General features: G+C 38.3%; 1 protein-coding gene across 1 annotated transcript in view; it reads left to right on the top strand.

Annotated features, from left to right (window-relative positions):
* The window catches only part of LOC118552487 (A disintegrin and metallopeptidase domain 3-like), a 139,546-nt gene extending 117,562 nt beyond the window's left edge, over positions 1-21,984 (top strand). The window contains 2 exon segments of the mRNA XM_078068230.1: positions 19,580-19,742; positions 21,936-21,984. Coding sequence (XP_077924356.1) covers positions 19,580-19,742; positions 21,936-21,984 — 212 coding nt within the window.
* The last annotated feature ends 5,279 nt before the right edge of the window (positions 21,985-27,263 follow it).

The raw sequence follows: 27,263 nt of genomic DNA, 5'->3' as shown, positions 1-27,263 counted from the left end.
TATAATTAGCTTTAGGCTAATATATAAGATATATATATATCTTATCTTTCTTGCCAAGAACTGCTGGGAATCTCCCTCTTAACACTTCTGCTGTCTCTAATCTACAGAGCATCTTTCTTGTCAGTGCCACACCCTGCAGAGACTAGCCTTTTCAACTGTTGTGAATTCTTTCCTCTGCCTTCTTCACTCGGTGGGAATGCTGTACTTTGCCTAGGACTTCAATTCTCTGTGTTGAGATGAGCAAATTGTATATAGGTAGAATTGGATTTTCATAAAATCTATGCCATGTTTTCTTTCCTTCAGATAAAGTTTTGCATTTCCTATTGACTTCCAGAAATCATTTCTTTCATGTCTTTTGTCCTGTTTTATAATTTTATCATACAGGACTAGTTTGGCACTATTTAATGAAAACATTTTATCTTGACCAAAGTGGAAGCCTTATTTTCTTCCTTAGAATAATAGATATTGCCCAATTAATCCAGTAATGATTAGTCCAATTTTTTAAATCAGCCTTTGGAGTAATTAAGCACATAAGGAAGCTCCACTTCTAATGTGATATAATTTTTAGTTAAGGTGAATTGATGGAGAGTTGATCTTCTCTAATGGATGAGACAAGGAAGGAGAACTTGAAAAGTATTGAGTTCTACCATAGTGTAAGCCTGCTACATATTTGCTTAATTTCAATATTTTTGAATATATTTGCCAATTTTCTATAATACATGAAACATCCTGAGTCACTTTTTTGGAGTAAACCACTTCTTATAGTATAATTGGATTGGTCTGCATTTTGAAGTTAATAAGTTTTTGTTTTGGAGGGCATTAAATTCATTTGTGTTTAATATCCTCATGGTTGTTTTGGTGGTAATTCTGATTCATTAATTTAGTTTATAGTATTTTAGTTGTCTGGCTTATTTCTTTTGACTAATTAAATTGAGATTTCATTGATTTTCCCAATTTCCCCTAATGCCTTCATAACACTTAGGGGAATATCTATTTTCTAATTAATATAGTCAAAATTAAAACAATATCACCTTATGCAGGTAATATGGAAATTTAACCTAGTTTATTATTATTGTTTTTTAAGAGTGAAATAGTTAAAGGGGATTAAAGTACACTTGATGAGCACGAATTATAGAATTATTGAATTGTTATATTGTACACTTGAAAGTAATTTAACACTGTAAATATACTTCAATAAAAAAAAAAAGGAAATTAAAATAAAATTTAAAAAGAACAAAAAATTTTAAAAATAAAAGTAAGTGCCAGTTATGGTAAAAACTTATTGGGGCGCCTGGGTGGCTCAGTTGGTTAAGCAACTGCCTTCGGCTCAGGTCATGATCCTGGAGTCCCGGGATCGAGTCCCGCATCAGACTGCCCGCTCAGCGGGGAGTCTGCTTCTCCCTCTGATCCTCCCCCTCTCATGCTCTCTGTCTCCCATTCTCTCTCTCAGATAAATAAATAAAAAATCTTTAAAAAAAAAAAAAAAAACTTATTATATCATTTTTTTTAAATTTATTTTATTTTATTTTGTTATGTTAGTCACCATACAATAAATTATTAGATTTTGATGTAGTGATCCACAATATATTGTTTTCATATAACACCCAGTGCTCCATGCAGTACATGCCCTCCTTAATACCCATCACCAGGCTAACCATCCCCCCACCCCCCTCCCCTCTAACACCCTCAGTTTGTTTCTCAGAGTCCATAGTCTCTCACTGTTCATCTCCCCCTCCGATTCCCCCCCTTCATTTTTCCCTTCCTTATATTCCTTATGTTCCACAAATAAGTGAAACCATATGATAATTGACTTTCTCTGCTTGACTTCTTTCACTTAGCATAATCTCCAGTCTCATCCATGTTGTTGTAAAAGTTGGGTATTCATCCTTTCTGATGGCTGAGTAATATTTCATTGTATATATGGACCATACCTTCTTTTTTTTTTAATTTTTTTTATTGTTATGTTAATCCCCATACATTACATCATTAGTTTTAGATATAGTGTTCCATGATTCATTGTTTGTGCATAACACCCAGTGCTCCACGCAGAACGTGCCCTCCTCAATACCCATCACCAGGCTAACCCATCCTCCCAACCCCCTCCCCTCTAGAACCCTCAGTTTGTTTTTCAGAGTCCATTGTCTCTCATGGTTCTTCTCCCCCTCCGATTTCCCCCCCTTCATTCTTCCCCTCCTGCTACATTCTTCTTCTTTTTTCTTTCTTAACATATATTGCATTATTTGTTTCAGAGGTACAGATCTGAGATTCAACAGTCTTGCACAATTCACAGCGCTTACCAGAACACATACCCTCCCCAGTGTCCATCACCCAGTCACCCCATCCCTCCCACCCCACCCCCCACTCCAGCAACCCTCAGTTTGTTTCCTGAGATTAAGAATTCCTCATATCAGTGAGGTCATATGATACATGTCTTTCTCTGTTTGACTTATTTCGCTCAGCATAATACCCTCCAGTTCCATCCACGTCGTTGCAAATGGCAAGATCTTATTCCTTTTGATGGCTGCATAATATTCCATTGTATATATATACCACCTCTTCTTTATCCATTCATCTGTTGATGGACATCTTGGCTCTTTCCACAGTTTGGCTATTGTGGACATTGCTGCTATAAACATCGGGGTGCACGTAGCCTTTCGGGTCCCTACTTTTGTATCTTTGGGGTAAATACCCAGTAGTGCAATTGCTGGATTGTATGGTAGCTCTATTTTCAACTTTTTGAGGAACCTCCATACTGTTTTCCAGAGTGGCTGCACCAGCTTGCATTCCCACCAACAGTGTAGGAGGGTTCCCCTTTCTCCGCATCCCCGCCAACATCTGTCATTTCCTGACTTGTTAATTTTAGGCATTCTGACTGGTGTGAGGTGGTATCTCATTGAGGTTTTGATTTGGATTTCCCTGATGCCGAGCGATATTGAACACTTTTTCATGTGTCTGTTGGCCATTTGGATGTCTTCTTTGGAAAAATGTCTGTTCATGTCTTCTGCCCATTTCTTGATTGGATTCTTTGTTCTTTTGGTGTTGAGTTTGATGAGTTCTTTATAGATTTTGGATACTAGCCCTTTATCTGATATGTCATTTGCAAATATCTTCTCCCATTCTGTCAGTTGTCTTTTGGTTTTGTCGACTGTTTCCTTTGCTTTGCAAAAGCTTTTTATCTTGATGAAGTCCCAATAGTTCATTTTTGCCCTTGCTTCCCTTGCCTTTGGCGATGTTTCTAGGAAGAAGTTGCTGCGGCTGAGGTCGAAGAGGTTGCTGCCTGTGTTCTCCTTTAGGATGTTGATGGACTCCTGTCTCACATTGAGGTCTTTCAACCATTTGGAGTCTATTTTTGTGTGTGGTGTAAGGAAATGGTCCAGTTTCATTCTTCTGCATGTGGCTGTCCAATTTTCCCAACACCATTTGTTGAAGAGACTGTCTTTTTTCCATTGGACATTCTTTCCTGCTTTGTCAAAGATTAGTTGACCATAGAGTTGAGGGTCCATTTCTGGGCTCTCTATTCTGTTCCATTGATCTATGTGTCTGTTTTTGTGCCAGTACCATACTGTCTTGATGATGACAGCTTTGTAGTAGAGCTGGAAGTCTGGAATTGTGATGCCGCCAGCTTTGCTTTTCTTTTTCAACATTCCTCTGGCTATGCGGGGTCTTTTCTGGTTCCATACAAATTTTAGGATTATTTGTTCCATTTCTTTGAAGAAAGTGGATGGTATTTTGATGGGGATTGCATTGAATGTGTAGATTGCTCTAGGTAGGATTGACATCTTCACAATATTTGTTGTTCCAAACCATGAGCATGGAACGTTTTTCCATTTCTTTGTGTCTTCCTCAATTTCTTTCATGAGTATTTTATAGTTTTCTGAGTACAGATCCTTTGCCTCTTTGATTAGATTTATTCCTAGGTATCTTATGGTTTTGGGTGCAATTGTAAATGGGATCGACTCCTTAATTTCTCTTTCTTCTGACTTGTTGTTGGTGTATAGGAATGCCACTGACTTCTGTGCATTGATTTTATATCCTGCCACTTTACTGAATTCCTGTATGAGTTCTAGCAGTTTTGGGGTGGAGTCTTTGGGATTTTCCACATAAAGTATCATATCATCTGCAAAGAGTGAGAGTTTGACTTCTTCTTTGCCAATTTGGATGCCTTTGATTTCTTTTTGTTGTCTGATTGCTGTGGCTAGGACTTCCAATACTATGTTGAATAGCAGTGGTGATAGTGGACATCCCTGCCGCGTTCCTGACCTTAGGGGGAAAGCTCTCAGTTTTTCCCCATTGAGAATGATATTCGCTGTAGGTTTTTCATAGATGGCTTTAATGATATTGAGGTATGTACCCTCTATCCCTATACTCTGAAGAGTTTTGATCAAGAAAGGATGCTGTACTTTGTCAAATGCTTTTTCTGCATCTATTGAGAGGATCATATGATTCTTGTTCTTTCTTTTGTTAATGTATTGTATCACGTTGATTGATTTGCGGATGTTGAACCAACCTTGCAGCCCAGGGATAAATCCGACTTGGTCGTGGTGAATAATCCTTTTAATGGACTGTTGGATCCTATTGGCTAGTATTTTGGTGAGAATTTTTGCATCCATGTTCATCAGGGATATTGGTCTGTAATTCTCCTTTTTGATGGGGTCTTTGTCTGGTTTTGGGATCAAGGTAATGCTGGCCTCATAAAATGAGTTTGGAAGTTTTCCTTCCATTTCTATTTTTTGGAACAGTTTCAGAAGGATAGGTATTAATTCTTCTTTAATGTTTGGTAGAATTCCCCTGGGAAGCCATCTGGCCCTGGGCTTTTTTGTTTTGGGAGATTTTTGATGACTGCTTCAATTTCCTTAGTGGTTATAGGTCTGTTCAGGTTTTCTATTTCTTCCTGGTTCAGTTTTGGTAGTTGATACAACTCTAGGAATGCATCCATTACTTCCAGGTTATCTAATTTGCTGGCATAGAGTTGCTCATAATATGTTCTTATAATTGTTTGTATTTCTTTGGTGTTGGTTGTGATTTCTCCTCTTTCATTCATGATTTTGTTGATTTGGGTCCTTTCTCTTTTCTTTTTGATAAGTCTGGCCGGGGGCTTATCAATCTTGTTAATTCTTTCAAGGAACCAGCTCCTAGTTTCGTTGATCTGTTCTACTGTTCTTTTGGTTTCTATTTCATTGATTTCTGCTCTGATCTTTATTATTTCTCTTCTCCTGCTGGGTTTAGGCTTTATTTGCTGTTCTTTCTCCAGCTCCTTTAGGTGTAGGGTTAGGTTGTGTACTTGAGACCTTTCTTGTTTCTTGAGAAAGGCTTGTATTGCTATATACTTTCCTCTTAGGACTGCCTTTGCTGTATCCCAAAGATTTTGAATAGTTGTGTTTTCATTTTCATTGGTTTCCATGAATTTTTTAAATTCTTCTTTAATTTCCTGGTTGACCCATTCATTCTTCAATAGGATGCTCTTTAGCCTCCATGTATTTGAGTTCTTTCCGACTTTCCTCTTGTGATTGAGTTCTAGTTTCAAAGCATTGTGGTCTGAAAATAGGCAGGGGATGATCCCAATCTTCTGGTACCGGTTGAGACCTGATTTATGACCTAGGATGTGATCTATTCTGGAGAATGTTCCATGGGCACTAGAGAATAATGTGTATTCCGTTGCTTTGGGATGGAATGTTCTGAATATGTCTGTGAAGTCCATTTGGTCCAGTGTGTCATTTAAAGTCTTTATTTCCTTGTTGATCTTTTGCTTAGAGGATCTGTCCATTTCAGTGAGGGGGGTGTTAAAGTCCCCCACTATTATTGTATTGTTGTCGATGTGTTTCTTTGCTTTTGTTATTAATTGGCTTATATAATTGGCTGCTCCCATGTTAGGGGCATAGATATTTACAATTGTTAGATCTTCTTGTTGGATAGACCCTTTAAGTAGGATATAGTGTCCTTCCTCATCTCTTATTACAGTCTTTGGTTTAAAATCTAATTTGTCTGATATAAGGATTGCCACCCCAGCTTTCTTTTGGTGTCCATTAGCATGGTAAATGGTTTTCCACCCCCTCACTTTCAATCTGGGGGTGTCTTTGGGTCTAAAATGAGTCTCTTGCAGACAGCATATCGATGGGTCTTGTTTTTTAATCCAATCTGATAGCCTGTGTCTTTTGATTGGGGCATTTAGCCCATTTACATTCAGGGTAACTATTGAAAGATAGGAATTCAGTGCCATTGTATTGCCTGTAAAGTGACTGTTAGTGTATATTGTTTGTGTTCCTTTCTGGTCTATGTTGTTTTTAGGCTCTCTCTTTGCTTAGAGGACCCCTTTCAATATTTGTTGTAGGGCTGGTTTCATGTTTGCAAATTCCTTTAGTTTTTGTTTGTCCTGGAAGCTTTTTATCTCTCCTTCAATTTTCAATGACAGCCTAGCTGGATATAGTATTCTTGGCTGCATATTTTTCTCATTTAGTGCTCTGAATATGTCCTGCCAGTCCTTTCTGGCCTGCCAGGTCTCTGTGGATAAGTCTGTTGCCAATCTAATGTTTTTACCATTGTAGGTTACATATCTCTTCTCCCGAGCTGCTTTCAGGATTTTCTCTTTGTCTCTGAGACTTGTAAGTTTTACTATTAGATGTCGGGGTGTTGACCTATTTTTATTGATTTTGAGAGGGGTTCTCTGTGCTTCCTGGATTTTGATGCCTGTTTCCTTCCCCAAATTAGGGAAGTTCTCTGCTATAATTTGCTCCATTATACCTTCTGCCCCTCTCTCTCTTTCTTCTTCTTCTGGGATCCCAATTATTCTAATGTTGTTTCGTCTTATGGTATCGTTTATCTCTCGAATTCTGCCCTCGTGATCCAGTAGTTGTTTATCTCTCTTTTTCTCAGCTTCTTTATTTTCTATCATTTGGTCTTCTATCTCACTGATTCTTTCTTCTGCCTCATTTATCCTAGCAGTTAGCGCCCCCATATTTGTTTGCACCTCATTGATAGCCTTTTTGATTTCTACTTGGTTAGATTTTAGTTCTTTTACTTCTGCAGAAAGGGTTTCTCTAATAACTTCCATGTTTTTTTCAAGCCCAGCTAGTATCTTTAAAGTGATGATTCTGAACTCTAGATCTGACATCGTACTAATGTCCGTATTGAGTAGGTCCCTGGCAGTCGGTACTACCTCTTGTTCTTTTTGTTGAGGTGATTTTTTCTGTCTTGTCATTTTGTGCAGAGGAGAATAGATTAATGAGAGAACAAAATGCTAGCAGGGTAACAACGTCCCCAGAAAATATACTCTAAACAAATCAGAAAAAACCTGAAGCAGTGGGAAAAGAAAGGGAAAGAGAGAAAAAAGAAAAGGAAAGAAAGAAAGAAAAAAGAAAAAGATAAAGATAAACAAAAGCAGAACAAAACAAAACAAAACAAAAACAGAATGTGATCAAATATGATCAGGCTGGATTATAGATCAGTGCCACACACTAGATTTTGGGTGTATTTTGGTCTGTTAAAAGAAAGTCCCTCCCAAAATTTTAAAGAAAGAAAAACTTATATATGTACAAAAATAAGGGTTGATATGATGAAGGGATGGAATATGACTGTAAAGATGGAAATTATAAAAAATTTTAAAAAAGGATTTGATAAGTTGTTTGAAAAAAGAAAGAAGAGGATTAAAAAAAAAAAAGAAAGAAAGAAAAACGGGAGAGAATGTGATCAGGCAGGGGAGTAGAAAAAAAACCATACACTAGAGATTTAGAGTATATTTTGATCTGTTAGAAGAAACTACCTCAAGATTTTAAAGAGAGAACAACTTATATATATATGCCAAAAATACGGGTAACTACTATGAAGGGATAGAATATGACTTTAAAAATGAAAAATAAAAATGTTTTTTTTAAAAAAGGGATTGATAAGATGTTGGTTGAAAAAGGGAAAAAGAAAAATTCAAAAAAAAAGAAAAAAGGAAAAAAGAAAAAAAGACAGTTAAAAAAAATAATTAACTTTGAAAGACTAAAGAATCATGGTAAAAAAGCCATGAATTCTATGTGCAGTATTCCCCTAGCGCTGGAGTTCTGCCGTTCTCATTGATCGGTAAACTTGGTCTTGGCCGGCTGTTCTCGCTGATCTTCTGGGGGAGGGGCCTGTTGCCGTGGTTCCCAAATGTCTTTGCCGGAGGCAGAATTGCCCCGCCCTTGCCCGGTCTGGGCTAAGTAATCTGCTCGGGTTTGCTCTCCGGAGCTTTTGTTCCCTGCAAGTTTCGGTACAGCTTTGGAGGTGGAGAGTGAAAATGGCGGCCTCCCAGTCTCCGCCCCGGAGGAGCCGAGAACTCGGGGTCCCGCTCCTCAGCGAGCCCCCAGAGAAAAGCAGTCAGTCACTCCCGTCTCCCCGGTCTCCGGCCACACTCCGCGCTCACCCGGCCTGTGACTGCGCCTTTCTATCTGGCACCCGACCCCGGGTGGAGTCTCCAAACCCAGCAGATCCCCGCGGTGCGCTCCCGCACCTCTCCTCCTGGGGGAAGAAGGTGAGTCTCCCCGGATCTGCCGCTTGTTGGGTCCCTGCTGGAGGAGCAGTGGCCCGACTGTGCTGCGGATCACGGTTTATGACAACCCCGAGCTGAGAGCCCGCGCCTGGGCTCCGTCTCTGCAGCCGGCTTCCCTGCTCTGATACCTGGGAGCTCTGCTGCACTCAGGCAGCCCCGGTCTTTCTGTGACCCCGAGGGTCCTGAGACCACACTGTCCCGCGAGGGTTCCACCGCCCACTTCGCCACCAGAGTGACGTCCCTCAGCGGAGCAGACTTCTAAAAGTTCCGATTTTGTGCTCCGTGGCTCTATCACTTGCCAGAAGCGGCCGACGGAGGCCCCTCCCCCGCCGTCTGTCCTCCGGAATATCGCCTCGGATTCACTTCTCCGCACGTCCTACCTTCCAGAAAGTGGTCGCTTTTCTGTTCAGAGAGTTGTTGCTATTCTTTTCTTCGATCTCCTGTTGAGTTTGTAGGTGTTCAGAATGGTTTGATCCCTATCCAGCTGAATTCCTGAGAGGAGACGAAATCCAGGTCTCCTACTCCTCCGCCATCTTGCTCCGCCCCTTGGACCATACCTTCTTTATCCATTCGTCTGTTAAAGGGCATCTAAACTCTTTCCATGGTTTGGCTATTGCGGACATTGCTGCTATGAACATTTGGGTGCATATGGCCCTTCTTTTCACTACATCTGTGTCTTTGGGGTAAATACCCAGTAATGCAATTGCTGGGTCATAGGGTACCTCTATTTTTAATTTTTTGAGGCACCTCCCCACTGTTTTCTAAAGTGGCTGTACCAACTTGCATTCCCACCAACAGTGTAAGAGGGTTCCCCTTTCTCCACAACCTCTCCAACATTTGTTGTTTCTTGCCTTGCCAATTTTTGCCATTCTAACTGGTGTAAGGTGGTATCTCAATGTGGTTTTGATTTGAATTTCCCTGATGGCTAATGATGATGAACATTTTTTCATGTGTCTGTTAGGCATTTGTATGTCTTCTGCCCCATTTTTGACTTGATTATTTGTTTTCTGGGTGTTGAGTTTGAGAGTTCTTTATAGATCTTGGAAATCAGGCCTTTGCTTGTAGTGTCATTTGCAAATATTTTCTCCCATTCTGTGGGTTGTCTCTTTGTTTTGTTGACTGTTTCCTTTGCCCTGCAGAAGCTTTTTATCTTGATGAAGACCCAAAAGTTCATTTTTGCTTTTGTTTCACTAGCTTTTGGAGATGTATCTTGAAAGAAGTTATGGTGGCCGATGTCAAAGAGCTTACTGCCTATGTTCTCATCTAGGATTTTGATAGATTCCTGTCTCACATTGAGGTCTTTCATCTATTTTGAGTTTATCTTTGTGTATGGTGTTAGAGAACTGTTGAGTTTCATTCTCTAGATAGCAGTCCAATTTCCCCAGCGCCATTTATTGAGGTGACTGTCTTTTTTCCATTGCATATTTTTTCCTGCTTTGTCAAAGATTTTTTGACCATAGAGTTTAGGGTCCATATCTGGGCTCTCTATTCTGTTCCATTGGTTTATATGTCTGTGTTTGTGCCAGTACCATGTTGTCTTGGTGATCACAGCTTTGTAATATAGCTTGAAATCGGGCAACGTGATGTCCCCAGCTTTGTTTTTCTTTTTCAACATCTCCTTGGCGATTCGGTATCTTTCCTGATTCCATACAAATTTTGGGATTGTTTGTGCCAGCACTTTGAAAAGTGTCATTGTAACTTTGATCGGGATGGCACTGAAGGTATAGATTGCTCTGGGTAGCATAGACATTTTAACAATGTTTATTCTTCCAATCCATGAGCATGGAATGTTTTCCCGTCTTTTTGTGTCTTCTACAATTTCTTTCATGAGTGTTCTGTAGTTCCTAGAGTATAGATCCTTTACCTCTTTGGTTAGGTTTATTCCGAGGTATCTTATGGTTTTTGGTGCTATTGTAAATGGAATCATTTCTCTAATTTCTCTTTCTACAGTTGCATAATTATTGTATAAGAAAGCAACTGATTTCTGTGCATTGATTTTGAATCCTGCCACATTACTGAATTGCTGTATGAATTCTAGTAATTTGGGGGTAGACTCTTTTGGATTTTCCACATAAAGTATCATGTCATCTGTGAAGACAGTTTGACTTGTTTTTTTTTTCATTATCATTCTTTTTTTAAATTTTTTTATTGTTATGTTAATCACCATACATTACATCATTAGTTTTAGATGTAGTGTTCCATGATTCATGGTTTGTGCATAACACCCAGTGCTCCATGCAGAACGTGCCCTCTTTAATACCCATCACCAGGCTAACCCATCCTCTGACCCCCCTCCACTCTAGAACCCTCAGTTTGTTTTTCAGAGTCCATTGTCTCTCATGGTTTGTCTCCCCCTCCGATTTCCCCACTTCATTCTTCCCCTCCTGCTATCTTCTTCTTTTTTAATTTTTTTTCTTAACATATATTGCATTATTTGTTTCAGAGGTACAGATCTGTGATTCAACAGTCTTGCACAATTCACAGCACTTACTAGAGCACGTACCCTGCCAGTGTCTATCACCCAGTCACCCCATCCCTCCCACCACCCACCACTCCAGCAACCCTCAGTTTGTTTCCTGAGATTAAGAATTCCTCATATCAGTGAGGTCATATGATACATGTCTTTCTCTGTTTGACTTATTTCGCTCAGCATAATACTCTCCAGTTCCAGCCACATCGTTCCAAATGGCAAGATCTCCTTCCTTTTGATGGCTGCATAATATTCCATTGTATATATATACCACCTCTTCTTTATTCATTCATCTGTTGATGGACATCTTGGCTCTTTCCACAGTTTGGCTATTGTGGACATTGCTGCTATAAACATCGGGGTGCATATACCCCTTCAGATCCCTACATTTGTATCTTTGGGGTAAATAACCAGTAGTGCAATTGCTGGATTGTATGGTAGCTCTATTTTCAACTTTTTGAGGAACCTCCATATTGTTTTCCAGAGTGGCTGCACCAGCTTACATTCCCACCAACAGTGTAGGAGGGTTCCCTTTTCTCCGCATCCCCGTCAACATCTGTCATTTCCTGACTTGTTAATTTTAGCCATTCTGACTGGTGTGAGGTGATATCTCATTGAAGTTTTGATTTGGATTTCCCTGATGCCGAGCAATGTTGAGCACTTTTTTCATGTGTCTGTTGGCCATTTGGATGTCTTCTTTGGAAAAATCTCTGTTCATGTCTTCTGCCCATTTCTTGATTGGATCATTTGTTCTTTGGGTGTTGAGTTTCATAAGTTCTTTATAGATTTTGGATAGTAGCCCTTTATCTGAGATGTCATTTACAAATATCTTCTCCCATTCTGTCAGTTGTCTTTTGGTTTTGTTGACTGTTTCTTTTGCTGTGCAAAAGCTTTTTATCTTGATGAAGTCCCAATAGTTCATTTTTGCCCTTGCTTCCCTTGCCTTTGGTGATGTTTCTAGGAAGAAATTGCTGTGGCTGAGGTCGAAGAGGTTGCTGCCTGTGTTCTCTTTTAGGATGTTGATGGACTCCTGTCTCACATTGAGGTCTTTCAACCATTTTGAGTCTATTTTTGTGTGTGGAGTAAGAAAATGGTCCAGTTTCATTCTTCTGCATGTGGCTGTCCAATTTTCCCAACACCATTTGTTGAAGAGACTGTCTTTTCTCCATTAGACATTCTTTCCTGCTTTGCTGAAGTTAGTTGACCATAGAGTTGAGGGTTCATTTCTGGGCTCTCTGTTCCATTCCATTTATCTGTGTGTCTGTTTTGTGCCAGTACCATCCTGTCTTAATGATGACAGCTTTGTAATAGAGCTTGAAGTTCAGAATTGTGATGCCGCCAGCTTTGCTTTTCTTTTTCAACATTTCTCTGCCTATTCGGGGTCTTTTCTGGTTCCATACAAATTTTAGGATTATTTGTTCCTTTGCTTTGAAAAAAGTGGATGGTATTTTGATAGGGATTGCATTGAATGTGTAGATTGCTCTAGGTAGCATTGACATCTTCACAATATTTGTTCTTCCAATCCATGAGCATGGAACGTTTTTCCATTTCTTTGTATCTTCCTCAATTTCTTTCATGAGTATTTTATAGTTTTCTGAGTACAGATTCTTTGCCTCTTTGGTTAGATTTATTCCTAGGTATCTTATGGTTTTGGGTGCAATTGTAAATGGGATCGACTCCTTAATTTCTCTTTCTTCTGTCTTCTTGTTGGTGAATAGGAATGCCACTGATTTCTGTGCATTGATTTTCTATCCTGCCACTTTCCTGAATTCCTGTATGAGTTCTAGCAGTTTTGGGGTGGAGTTATTTGTGTTTTCCACATAAAGTGTAATATCATCTGCAAAGAGTGAGAGTTTGATTTCTTCTTTGCCGATTCAGATGACTTTTATTTTTGTTAAAAGATATTTCTTTTTGTTGTCTGATTGCTGTGGCTAGGACTTCAAAAACTATGTTGAATAGCAGTGGTGGTAGTGGACATATCTGCCGTGTCCTGACCTTAGGGGTAAAGCTCTGAGTTTTTTCCCATTGAGAATGATATTCGCTGTATGTTTTTCATAGATGGCTTTTATGATATTGAGGTATGTATCCTCTATGCCTATACTCTGAAGAGTTTTGATCAAGAAAGGATGCTGTACTTCATCAAATGCTTTTTCTGCATCTATTGAGGGGATCATAAGGTTCTTGCTCTTTCTTTGATTAATGTATTGTGTCACATTGATTGATTTGCGGATGTTGAACCAACCTTGCAGCCCAGGGATAAATCCCACTGGTCCTGTTGAATAACTTTTTTAATGTACTGTTGGATCCTATTGGCTAGTATTTTGGTGAGAATTTTTCCATCCATGTTCATCAAGGTTATTGGTCTATAATTGTCCTTTTTGATGGGGTCTTTGTCTAGTTTTGGGAAAAAGGTAATGGTGGCCTCATGAAAGGAGTTTGGAAGTTTTCCTTACATTTTATTTTTTGGAACAGTTTCAGGGGAATAGATATTGATTCTTCTTTAAATGTTTGGTAGAATTCCTCTAGGAAGCCATCTGGCCCTGGGCTTTTGTTTTTTGGGAGATTTTTGATTACTGCTTCAATTTCCTTAGTGGTTATAGGTCTGTTCCAGTTTTCTATTTCTTCCTGGTTCAGTTTTGGTAGTTGATACATCTTTAGAAATGTATCCATTTCTTCCAGATTATCTAATTTGCTGGCATAGAGTTGCTCATAATATGTTCTTATAATTGTTTGTATTCCTTTGGTGTGGTTGTGATCTCTCCTCTTTCATTCATGATTTTATTATTTGGGTCCTTTCTCTTTTCTTTTTGATAAGTCTGGCCAGGGGTTTATATATCTTGTTAATTCTTTCAAAGAACCAGCTCCTAGTTTCGTTGATCTGTTCTACTGTTCTTTTAGTTTCTATTTCATTGATTTCTGCTCTGATCTTTATTATTTCTCTTCTCCTGCTGGGTTTAGGCTTTATTTGCTGTTCTCTCTCAAGCTCCTTTAGGTGTAGGGTTAGGTTGTGTATTTGAGACCTTTCTTGTTTCTTGAGAAAGGCTTGTGTTGCTATATACTTTCCTCTTAGGACTGCCTTTGCTGCATCCCAAAGATTTTGAATAGTTGTGTTTTCATTTTCATTTGTGTCCATGAATTTTTTTAATTCTTCTTTAATTTCCTGGTTGACCCATTCATTCTTTAGTAGGACGCTCTTTAGCCTCCATGTATTTGAGTTCTTTCTGACTTTCCTCTTGTGATTGAGTTCTAGCTTCAATGCATTGTGGTCTGAAAATAGGCAGGGAATGATCCCAATCTTTTGGTACTGGTTGAGACTTGATTTGTGACCAAAGATGTGATCCTCTCTGGAGAATGTTCCATGGGCTCTAGGGAAGAATGTGTATTCTCTTGCTTTGCAATAGATTGTTCTGAATATATCTGTGAAGTCCATTTGGTCCAGTGTGTCATTTAAAGTCTTTATTTCCTTGTTGATTTTTTCTTAGATGATCTGTCCATTTCAGTGAGGGGGTCTTAAAGTCCCCCACTATTATTGTATTGATGTCAAAATGTTTCTTTGCTTTTGTTATTAATTGGCGTACATAATTGGCTGCTCCCATGTTAGGGGCATATGTATTTATAATTGTTAGATCTTCTTGTTGGATAGACCCTTTTAGTAGGATATAGTGTCCTTCCTCATCTCTTATTACAGTCTTTGGTTTAAAATCTAATTTTTCTAAGGATTGCCACCCCAGCTTTCTTTTGGTGTCCATTAGCATGGTAAATGGTTTTCCACCCCCTCACTTTCAATCTGGGGGTGTCTTTGGGTCTAAAATGAGTCTCTTGCAGACAGCATATCGATGGGTCTTGTTTTTTTATCCAATCTGATACTCTGTGTCTTTTGATTGGGGCATTTAGCCCATTTACCTTCAGGGTAACTATTGAAAGATATGAATTTAGTGCTATTTTATTGCCTGTAAGGTGACTGTTACTGTATATTGTCTGTGTTCTTTTCTGGTCTATGTTACTTTTAGGGTCTCTCTTTGCATAGAGGACTCCTATCAATATTTCTTGTAGGGCTGGTTTCGTGTTTGCAAATTCCTTTAGTTTTTGTTTGTCCTGGAAGCTTTTTATCTCTCCCTCTATTTTCAAAGACAGCCTACCTGGATATAGTATTCTAGGCTGCATATTTTTCTCATTTAGTGCTCTGAATATATCCCCCCAGTCCTTTCTGGCCTGCCAGGTCTCTGTGGATAGGTCTGTTGCCAATCTAATGTTTCTACCATTGTAGGTTACAGATTTCTTCTCCCAAGCTGCTTTCAGGATTTTCTCTTTGTCTCTGAGACTCGTAAGTTTTACTATTAGATTTTGGGGTTTTGACCTATTTTTATTGATTTTGAGGGGTGTTCTCTGTGCATCCTGAATTTTGATGCCTGTTTCCTTCCCCAAATTAGGGAAGTTTTCTGCTATAATTTGCTCCAATATACCTTCTGCCCCCCTCTCTCTTTCTTCTTCTTCTGGAATCCCTATTATTCTAATATTGTTTCATCTTATAGTATCACTTACCTCTCGATTTCTGCCCTCATGATCCATTAGTTGTTTATCTCTCTTTTTCTCAGCTTCTTTATTTTCCATCATTTGGTCTTCTATCTCACTGATTCTCTCTTCTGCCTCATTTATCCTAGCAGTTAGAGCCTCCATTTTGATTGCACCTCATTAATAGCCTTTTTGATTTTGACTTGGTTAGATTTTAGTTCTTTTATTTCTCCAGAAAGTGTTTCTCTAATATCTTCCATACTCTTTTCAAGCCCAGCTAGTACCTTTAAATTCATTGTTCCTAACTCTAGTTCCAACATCTAACTAATGTCCGTATTGAGTAGGTCCCTGGCAGTCTGTACTGCCTCTTGTTTTTTTTTTTGAGGTGATTTTTTCCATCTTGTCATTTTGTCCAGAGGAGAATAGATGAATGAGTGAACAAAATGCTAACAGGGTAACAACAACCCCAGAAAAATATACACTAAACAAATCAGAAGAGACCTGAAACCAGAGGAAAAGAAAGAGAAAGAAAGAAAAAAGGAAAAAAAAAAAAGAAAATGGAAAAGATAAAAACAAGTGAACAAAAACAAACAAACGAAAAGACAAAACAGAATATGATCAAATATGATCAGGCTGGTGCATAGATCAGTGCCACACACTAGATTTTGGGAGTATTTTGGTCTGTTAGAAGAAAGTGCCTCCCAAAATTTTAAAGAAAGAAAAACTTATATATGTACAAATATAAGGGTATATACGATTAAGGGATGGAATATGACTGTAAAGATGAAAAGTATAAAAGATTTTATAAGGGGATTTAATAAGATAAGAAGTTGGATTTTTAAAAAAAGGGAGAGAATGTGATCAGTCAGGAGACTGGAACAAAGCCATACACTAGAGATTTAGTGTATATTTTGGTCTCTTAGAAAAAAGTGTATTCCAAAATTTTAAAGAGAGATCAACTTATATATATATACCAAAAATAAAGGTAACTACTCTGAAGGGACAGAATATGACTCTAAAATGAAAAATAAAAAAGATTTTTTAAAAAAGGGATTGATAAGATGTTGGTTGAAAAAGGGAAAAAGAAAAATTCAAAAAAAAATAGAAAAAGAAAGTTAAAAAAAATTAACTTTAAAAGACTAAAGAATCATGGGAAAAAAGGCATGTATTCTATGCGCATTATTCCCCTAGGGCTGGAGTTCTACCATTCTCATTGATCGGTAAACTTGGTCTTGGCTGGCTGTTCTTGCTGATCTTCTGGGGGAGGGACCTGTTGCCGTGGTTCCCAAATGTCTGCTGGAGGCAGAATTGCCCGGCCTTTGCCGGGGTAAGTAATCTGCTCAGGTTTGCTCTCAGGAGCTTTTGTTCCCTGTAAGCTTTCCATAGAGCTTTGGAGGATGAGAGTGAAATGGAGGACTCCCAATCTCCGCCCCAGAGTAGCGGAGAACTTGGGGCCACACTCCTCAGTGTGCCCCCAGAGAAAAGCAGTCAATCACTCCTGTCTTCCTGGTTTCTGGCCGCACTCCGTGCTCACCCGGCCTGTGACTGAGCATTTCTATCTCTGGCACCCGACCCCGTGTGGAGTCTCCAAACCCAGCAGATCCCTGCGGTGCACTCATGTGCCTCTCCTCCCGGGGGAGGAAGTGGAGTTTCCCCAGATCTGCCACTTCTTGGGTCCCTGCTGGAGGAGCAATGGCCTGACTGTGCCACAGATCACGGTTTATGGCAACTCCGAGCTGAGAGCCCACTCCTCGGCTCCATCTTTGCAACCCACTTCCCCGCTCCCATACCTGGGAGCTCTGCCACACTCAGGCACCCCCAGTCTTTCTGTGACCCCCAAGGGTCCTGAGAACACACTGTCCCAGTGAGGGTTTCATCCCCCGCTTAGGCACTGGAGTGACGTCCCTCAGTGGTGCAGACTCCTAAAATTTCTGATTTTGTGCTCTGCTGCTCCATCACTTGCCAGTAGCAGTTGAAGGAGGCTCCCTCCCTTGCCATCTATCTTCCCGAATATCGCCTCGGATCACTTCTCCGCACATCCTACCTTCCAGAAAGTGGTCGCTTTCCTGTTCAGAGAGTTGCTGCTATTCTTTTCTTCGATCTCCTGTTGAGTTCATAGGTGTTCAGAATGGTTTGATCCTTATCTAGTTAAATTCTGTGACCAGATGAAATTTAGGTCTCCTACTCCTCCACCATCTTGCTCCTCCCCCCTCATTCATTCTTTAGTTTGATGCTCTTTAGCCTCCATGTATTTGATTTCATTCCAAAATTCCTCTTGTGTTTGAGTTCAAGTTTCAAAGAATTGTGCTCTGAAAATATTCATGGAATAATCCTTATCTTTTGGTATCAGTTGAGACCTAATTTGTGTCGCAGTTTGAGATCTATTCTGGAGAAAGTTCCATGTGCACTCGAGTAGAATGTGTATTCTGTAGCTTTAGGATGGAATGCTCTGAATATATATGTGAAGTCCATCTGGTCCATTATGTCATTCAATGCCCTTGTTTCCTTGTTAATCTCTACTTAGATGGTCTGTCCTTTGCTGTGACTAGGGTGTTAAAGTCCCCTACTATTATTTTATTATTATCAATGTGTTTCTTTAAGTTTTTGTTATTAATTGCTTTATATAATTGGTTGCTCCCAAGTTAGGAGTATAAATATTTACAATTGTTAGATCTGCTTGTTGGATAAGCTCTTTAAGTAGGATATAGTGTTCCTCTTCATCTCTTATTTCAGTCTTTGGTTTAAAATCTAATTTGTCTGATATAAAGATTGCCACCCAGCTTTCTTTTGATGTTCATTAGTATGATAAATGGTTCTCCAACCCCTCACTTCCAGTCTAGATGTATCTTTGGGAAAACATATTGATGGGTCTTGGTATTTTTATCCCATCTGATACGCTGTGTCTTTTGATTGGAGCATTTAGCCCATTTACATTCAGAGTAAAGTTGAAAGATATGAATTTAGTGCCATTGTATTACCTGTAAAGTCACTGTTTCTACATATTGCTTCTGTTTCCTTATATTCTATGTTACTTCTGGGATCTCTTTGCTTAAAGGATCCATGCCACCTGAGTCTCCAAACCCTCCAGATTCCTGTGGTGCAGAGAGGGTCTCACCATGGTTTTGCTACTTGCTGGGTCCCTGCTTGGAGGGCAGTTGCCTGATCATGCTGCAGTTCAAGGTTTATGTCAACAATGAGGTGAAAGCCCACTCCTAGGCTTGCTGATTGCAGCCACCTTCCAGCTTTGATGCAGGGAACTCTGCAGCACTCAGGCACCCTCATTCTTTCTGTGAACCCAGGGAGCCTGAGACCATACTGTCCCACCTAGGATTGTGCCCTACTTTTCTACCTGTGCACCTTTCAAGCAGGATGTCCCTCACTGGTGCAGGCTTCTAAAAGTTCCTATTTTGCACTCTGCTGCTATATCACTTTCCAGCAGCCAGCTGATGGAGGCTCCCTCCCCTGACAGTTTATCTCCCAAGATATCACCTGGGGTTCAAGTTTCTGCACCTCCTACCTTGCAGAAAGTGGTCCCTTTTTCTATTTGTAGTATTGCAGCAATTCTTTTCTTAGATCTCTGGTTGATTTCACAGGTGTTCAGAATGATTTGATAGCTAACTAGCTGAATCCCAGGGACCAGATGAAACTAGGGTCCCCTACTCCTCTGTCATCTTCCTCCCTCCCTAGAGTCCCTCTTTTATACCTACTCTATTTTTTAAATGAAAAATTTATTAAGGAATAATATCAGTTTAATATAATTTAAGTAGCAGTTCATAAAAGGGAATATAATAGAAAAATAGTATATAACACATAAAGATTAAATATACATATAATGATTAAATATAAATTTATATTAATTATATATTGAGTTGACAAATATATAATGCTCTTTGGGGCATAGTCACAGAATATTGGAAAACATTTTTAATTTTTTACATTTTTTTAAAAATTTATTTTTTGAAAACATTTTAAAACATAAGTTTATTCTATGACTGTATTATTTGAATCACAAATTTTTATATTTCAAGTTACTAATAAGCTTTGACTATCATTTTTGATAAAGTTAAAATGTACCTTCATATTTTCAGCTAAACGTGAAAGCTTACTTAGGAAACGATATGCTGCTCCTCAAAAAAATGGCCTCTTGATCAGTTTCTACATTTTGCTACCCGTCCTTATTTTAACTGCCATCATTGCTCTTAAATGGAATAAAATAAGATTTTGGAACAGAGAGGGAACAGTGAGTGGAGAGTAAGTAAATTTATTATTTTTAAAATTAATATTAAAATCTAATTGAGGAAGAACTAAAATGTAATTCAGAATATTGCAAGTAGGACTTAAAAGTGTTGAATTTGGATCTTGGATGAATTGGGTTAATATTTAGAAGTATGGAGTCTTAGTATACACCAGTTTTTTTTCAGATTTCGTGGAGAAGTTATTTTTCTTGTTCTTATAGGTCCAGAAATAACTGAAGCTACTCAATAAATTCACAGTGCCTTTCAAATTGAAAGCCATGTTGGCTACAATTGCTTTAGTAGTCTCTATCTATAACCTAAGCAACCTCATTTTTTTTTTTTTTTGCATTGACATTCAGTTTTACCAAGGAGATTAATAGAGATAAGGAAGCAAATTTTGTGAATAGATTATGTAGAAGGTGAAAAAAAAGTTAAAAAAATATATGATAGTAAAGGAAGGATACAGACATTGCCCATTTTGCAAGGACAATGCCCATTTTGCACTTAATTAATATTGCTCATATGTTTCTAAAATCAGAATTAAGCTACTTGAAATGGGCACCACAAAAACTCTAGTTAACATCTGTCTCCATACATAGTTATAAAATTTTATTTTCTTGTGATGAGGAGTTTTAAGATCTATTGTCTTAGCAATTTCAAATGTGTAATACTTTATTATTAATTATAGTCACCATCTATACATTATATACTCATTACTTAATTGTTTTATAACTGGAAGTTTGTACCTTTGACCTCCTTTGTTCATTTCACTCACCCCATACCCCCACTTCTGGTAACCATCAACCTATTCTTTGTATCTATGAGCTTATTTTTTGTTTTAAAAAAATTTTAGAGAGGCGCCTGTGTGTCTTTCGGTTGAGGGTCTGCCTTGGCTCAGGTCATAATCCCAGGGTCCTGGCATCAAGCCCCATATTGGGATCCCTGCTTGATAGAGAGCCTGCTTCTCCTTCTGCCTGCTGCTCCCCCTGCTTGTGTGCTCCTCTCTCTGTCAAATGAATAAATAAAATCTTCAAAAAAACTTAGATCGCACACATAAGTGAGATCATATGGTAGTTGTCTTTCTTTATCTAACTAATTTCACTTACATACAGCTTTTTTTTTTTTTTTACCATATCACCATACAAGTCAACATTTTGCTAAGTCAGTGGATATTTAGGGAAAAGAGAATACGGAAGTAAGGTTAAATAAATGGGTCTCATTTTATATGCTACAGGAGAAATGTCTCTGTTTCTCACTTGTGCAAATAAAGATAACATAATGATGTAAAACTTCCATCAAAAAAAACTCTCAAGAAAGTGGACTTATGAGGAACATAAAGAGTGTGAGAAGGATTTGCAAATGATATATTAGATAAGGGGTTAATATCTAAAGTATATAAAGAACTCATATAGTTCAACATCAAAAAAACCCCACAAATAATCTGATTTAAATATGGGCAAAAGACCTGAATAGACATTTTTCCAAAGAAGATATATAAATAGCAAACAGACACATGAAAAGATGCTTAACATCACTAATCGTTAGAGAAATGCAACTCAAAACCACAATGAGATATGACCTTACACCTGTCATAATGGCTAGAATCCAAAAAACAAGAAATAACAAGTGTTGGCGAGGATGTGGAGGAAAACAAAACAAAACAAAAATCTTGTACTCTGTTGGTGGGAATGTAAATTGGTGCAGCTATTGTGGAAAACAGTATGGAGGTTTTTGAAAAAATTAAAAAAGTACCTGGAGAGTATTATGCTAAATGAAATAAGACTGAGAAAGATGAATACTATATGACTCCACTTACGAATGGAAAAAATAATGAATAAACAAACAGAAAGCAGAATCAGATCTATAAATATAGAGAATAAATTGCTGGTTGTCAGAGAGGAGTGAGGTGGAGGGTTGGGTAAAATGGATGAAAGGGAGAGGAAGATGTAAGCTTCTAGTGGTGGAATGAATAAGACAAGGCAATAAAAGGCACAGCATAGAGAATACAGTCAATGGCATTGTAATAGTGCTAGAATCGGACAGACGGTAGCTACACTTGTGAATATAGCATAATGCATAAACTTGCCAAATCACTAAGTGTACACCTGAAACTAATGTAACATTGTGTGTCAACTATACTCAAAAAACACAGAAAAAATAAAATTACAATGTTTTCTAACCCTCAAGTAATGCCAATTCTTTTTTACAGATCTGTATCAGAAGACAGCAGTAGTAACAGCAACCAGTCATCAAGTTAAAGGTAAATTGAGGAACTGGATTAGTGAAAATGATATAATTCATAAAATAGTTTAAAAATTTTAAGAATACCTTAGTGTAAAAAAGTTATTATTCCATATTCCACCATCTTGATTCCTTTTTTTTTTTTTAAAGATTTTATTTATTTGTGAGAGAGAGAGAGAGAGAGCACAAGCAGGGGGAGGGGCAGAGGGAGAAGCAGGCTCCCCGATGAGCAGGGAGCCCGACATGGGGCTCGATCCCAGGACCCTGGGATCATAACCTGAGCCGAAGGCAGATGCTTAACTGACTGAGCCACCCAGGTGCCCCTATCATCTTGATTCCTACTTACCAATATCATATATGATAAGACAAAGACTGAAACAAAGCTTTTGATAATTTTGTTTTACATTAATTTACAAATATATAATGTTAGCTAATATTAGCCAGAGATTTATTAACCAACATTTTCATGATAAGAAATGACTTTAAAGAGGTTCTAAATATGTTCCTAAAATATTTATGAATCATCATGCATCCTGCTTCCACAGTTAAGTTTTTAATTTGGTAGATTTACACAGATTGACTCACAATATTTATATTTCTTCCTCACTGAGGTACCATGGTTATTGTTATCCTTATTTTAGAAATGAGGAAACAGACATAAAAAACTTAAATAATGATCTATGTGTACAAAATTTTAGTAAATTTTGGAGCTGGAATTTCATTTAAGACAACCAGATTCCAAGGTTTAACTCTTAAGAACTTCATAATTTTGAGACCTATAGCTTGATATATGCCTGGTGATGGAAAATGGAATTTGCATTTATTGAGGATCTATTAGATGCAAGGCAAAATAATAAATGCACTGTCCCTCCAGGTTAGAAAGACAATTCTTTACTATAAAATGGGATAAAGTTGGCATTTGTATATATTCAATATATCCATAAATTTTCTGTATATGTACATATATGCATTTGTGTACCTATATATTCAAATTTATAAGTCATATACATAAAGAAATCCTAATATTTGACACATTAGACCTATCACTGGGAGTAAATGTAAAAATTAAAAATTCAACCATAAGTGAAATCAAGAGTTCATCCAATGACTAATTTGCCATTCCTCCATACTCTACTTTGATGGAGAGTTAAGTCAATGGATCTCTGTTTCCCTCTGCCACCAAAGAAAACATTTATGACTACTTGCCTCCACGTAAAATGGTCTTATTTCTCAGTAGGGGTAAATGGGAGAGTTGGTGGTGAGGAAGGAGCTGGAGAGAGGTTTTGAATATGATTGAATGAGTGAGCCCTATTCAGCAAGGGATATGTAAGCAAAGAGCTGGAGGAGGTGCAAGTATTTACCCAGTTTAGATGTTTGAAAGTAGGTACTTGACTTCCCAGGGTCAACTCACAGGAGGCTTTTATTTCAATGTAAGGGGTACAGTGCAGCAAAGAGAGTGCAGGCAAGCCATGGGCACCACAGAGACACCTCATGCGCAAGGCCTCAAGGCTCCTTATTGTAAATTTTAAAGAGCACATTACAAATCCCACTGCCATCGTCTGGGCAAAAGGTGAAACCAGGCATCCAGGCTCTCCCAGAGATAAAGATAGAGTTTTTCCATTCCAGCTGTAAATCAACTCTTTCTGACACAGGGGTAGAGCTGTCAGAGGTATCCATGCATGTATCTGGGCAGGAGCTTTCCAAGCACGTGAATGATCCAATGAAAAAATAAGTCAGGAATGTTTGATGAATAAAAGCGATGTCAGTTTGGCTGGAGCAGAGTTAGCAAGAGGGCTGTGGTAGTGAGTAGGTCAGACAGTAAAACTCCTGGAGGCTGTAGGAAGTCTTGGGGGGCATCTGTGTTTTATTCTCACTGAAAGGGGGAAATCACTGGAGAATTAAAGTTTCAAGCACATGACTTCCACTTTAAAAGGCTGGTTTGTTAAAAAATAAATAAAATAAGGCTGGTTTGTTGATTTAGTCTGTATAATGGCAAGAGTAGAAGTGGGGAAACCAGTTAGTGGAGAAACTACTGTAGTAATCCAGGAGGGAAAGGAAGGTACCTCCAACCAGGGATAGTAAATATGGTCTTAGGAATAAATTCTGAAGGTGACCCAACAGAATGAATTGACAGTTTGAATATAAAGTATAAGGAAAAATGCTTAAATAATGTTTACTGATAAAGCAGTAAGATAATCAAGGTTACATGTAAATGCAGACTTGTTTTCAAATTTGTGCTCTTAATACATTTTAAAATTTACATTAAAATTTATGAACATTGTGAGAGAAAATCTACACAGGTAATGGTGAGCCAAGACAAGTGTCTGGTATGCCCTGACAAGCAGTTTGTTTTCTCATCTGTGAGAAAGTATTTCTCATTTAAGGTATTTTTGAAGTGGTAAAGGGAGGATTTAGCATGAAATGGTTTGCTTTTTGAAATTTTACTGGGATAAAGTAGGAAAAAAGTCAGTCAGACTCAGTAAGAACCAGAGACCAGTGAAATAGTTATGAGACTACGGAATACACAGAAATGCAGGAGGAGGCAGGATCAGGTAAGAGGAAAAGAACAAGAAAGTTTTGGGTGATATAGCAGAGATAGACTCAATTGAAGGGATGACTGGATGGGTGTTTTTGGGTTAGAATACAGGAGAACTACAAAGACAAACATTTCTGACACAATGAAACATTTCTGACACAATGGATGATGACACCTTTTACTCATGACATATTGTGTAGCCAGGTCAGAACCAGTTTGTGTTGGAATGATGATGTGGAGGGGCTGAAGAATGAGTTTGGTTTTGAACATGTGTATGTATGTGGGACACCTGTTGGAAATGCACAGAGGACTTCTGGAAGTACTCTTCCTCTGAAGATAAAAATAGACAAATTAATAGTTTTATTTATTTCTTCACATATTTTTATTGTTCTTTTCCTCTGTTTCCTTGCTGGTGATTTTCTTTTATCCACATGAATTGTTGAAACTGTGTAAATGAAATGCATGTGAATACCACTCTATAATATTTCCCTTTACTGGGGCTGTCACAGACAATTCAGGAAAAAGAAAGCTGGGTTTAAGAATTTCATGGAATACAGGCATAGACTGTGATACCGTAAGCAGTGTTCTATATACTAATTACTTGTTACACCTGTAGTTGCATAGCAAAATTAGATAGCTTTTATTAACAACTAAGATTTAGCATTTCTTTTTTCTATATTTGTTTTACAACAGTGACTAAATGATGTCAAAAAGCCATAGGTTGGAGAGAGTATTACTAAGACACTCACCATTAACTGACCTGATTCAAGAATGGAAAAAAAAACAAAAACTGCTATTCTCTCCTTTTGTTATGGCTTAAAGCTTTCAATTTCACAAACAAAAATAAATCCTGAGAGTGAAATATATAGGCTTGTGTCTATTGATTCTTCTGCCTGGTGTGATCCTTTATGGGGAAAACAACTTTGCCTCTTTTGAACCAAGAAAACTATTACATCCCAAGCTGTAAGCATTCCATGGGCTGCTGCCCACCCTCAGATGCCCAGGGCCATGCTAACTGCTCCCTTCTCAGGAAAAGACACCCACAGTTCACACCTTTCCAGTAGCTCATGGTTCCCTGCTCTATCTATTCCAGGCTTTGGGGTATTGAGAGGAAATATTGCTAGGTAAGGCCAGCCCCAGGACCCTCTGATAGTCACTAACATCATTCTATCTTCAGGGAATTGCTTGAACTGAGTTCCTGGTCATAGATAACTGTTGTGTCTCCAAGTGATACTTCCTTGGCCTCAGGTAAATTGAGATCTAGGGTATATCTTTGTCCTTTGGGGAACCCAGAATTGTTACTCCTTTTTCACTGAGCTGAGCTTTTCTGGGTTAGATTTTCTTGCCTCAGTGCCCTCCTTCCCATCTCCCTCTTACTGAGATGAGTGTACTTCTGCATACCTCAAGGCATTGATGGATGAGGGAACCATCAACCTAGCTGGAGTCTAATGAGAACCTACAGAGCCTCCATCAATAAACAAAGATTTTTTGCTCCTGATTCAGGTGTGGGAGTACCTCACCACAGAGACCAAGAGATTCCTTTTCCAAATGTCCATCAACTGATAAATGGATAAACATTGTACAGATAGTGATCTATGCATACAATGAATATTATTCAGCCATAAAAAGGAATGAAACCCTGATACCTCTACAAATTGGGTGAACCTTTGAAATCATTATGCTAAGTGAATAAAGCCAGTCACAAAACCCATATGTTATTCATTGGTATGAAATATCCAGAACAAAGACATCTATAGAGACAAAGTTTGGTGATTGTGTAAGGCTGGGTTGTTTAGGAGGGGGCTAAAGAGCTGGGGGTGAGGAGTGGTGATATATATGGTGGTGATCAATATATGAAAAATCCTAAAATCATTCAATTGTACACTTTAGTGGGTGAATTGTGTGAAAAAAATACATATCAGGATGATTCTACCATAACTTTCCTTCATCCTCATTGCCATTAACTTATTTTAGTTCATTATGATCACTGGCCTGCCTTATTTTAATAAAACTTTCTGAGGATCCCAGGTGTACTATTAGCAGGTCCAAGTTTTAATCCTGACTGGAGTTTAACGTTGCAACTATTGACACAATTCATCCTTGCAAAAGGCTGTACTGGGATAAAAGAAGGTATAAATGAGAGATGGGTAGAAGTTGAGTTAGGCTGTGGATATGTGTGGTTTAAGATTTCTCTTAGAACATTCAAAGACAGTTGCATGCTTTTGTCCACCTGGGACATATTTCCTATTTGCCTTGCTGCCCTTCCCACCTCTGTAGCTTCCCTGCTAGTGCTTAGAGTAACTGTTAACAAAACACTTAAGTTTCCTTTCCCTTTCTTCAACTGATTACAATCTAATACTCTACGAATACGCACACAGTTGAAGAAAAGTGCTTTTTGATTGTCTTACCCAAGATCAAGTTCAATATTCCTGATTTTTCCTTATTTTCAAAGATAATAAGTTAAATGCAGTAGCATTTAAATAAAAAATTTCTTGTACAAGTTGTTAACATTTCTATTTTCTTCTCTTTCCTCCACTACAGCCAATAAATCATGCCAGAAAACCATGGCATGGAGAATCAAAATTACTAAGAACTTCACCAGAAAACAAATCATGCTCATTTGCCCCTATGTCACTAATGAAGGGTTTAATCAATGTAACCTTAGCCAGAACAAATCAGTTGTATGCAAAAGCATAAGCTTGTTTCTGGTGCTTCCTCTTCTTCAACCTGTGGCAGCTGCCCAGCCAGTTGGGAGCCCTA

The sequence above is a fragment of the Halichoerus grypus genome, chromosome 3 (genome assembly GCF_964656455.1).
Source record: "Halichoerus grypus chromosome 3, mHalGry1.hap1.1, whole genome shotgun sequence".
In the NCBI taxonomy this organism is placed as follows: domain Eukaryota; kingdom Metazoa; phylum Chordata; class Mammalia; order Carnivora; family Phocidae; genus Halichoerus; species Halichoerus grypus.
The sequence above is the reverse complement of the archived record's forward strand: the minus strand, read 5'-3'. Positions and strand labels throughout refer to the sequence as shown.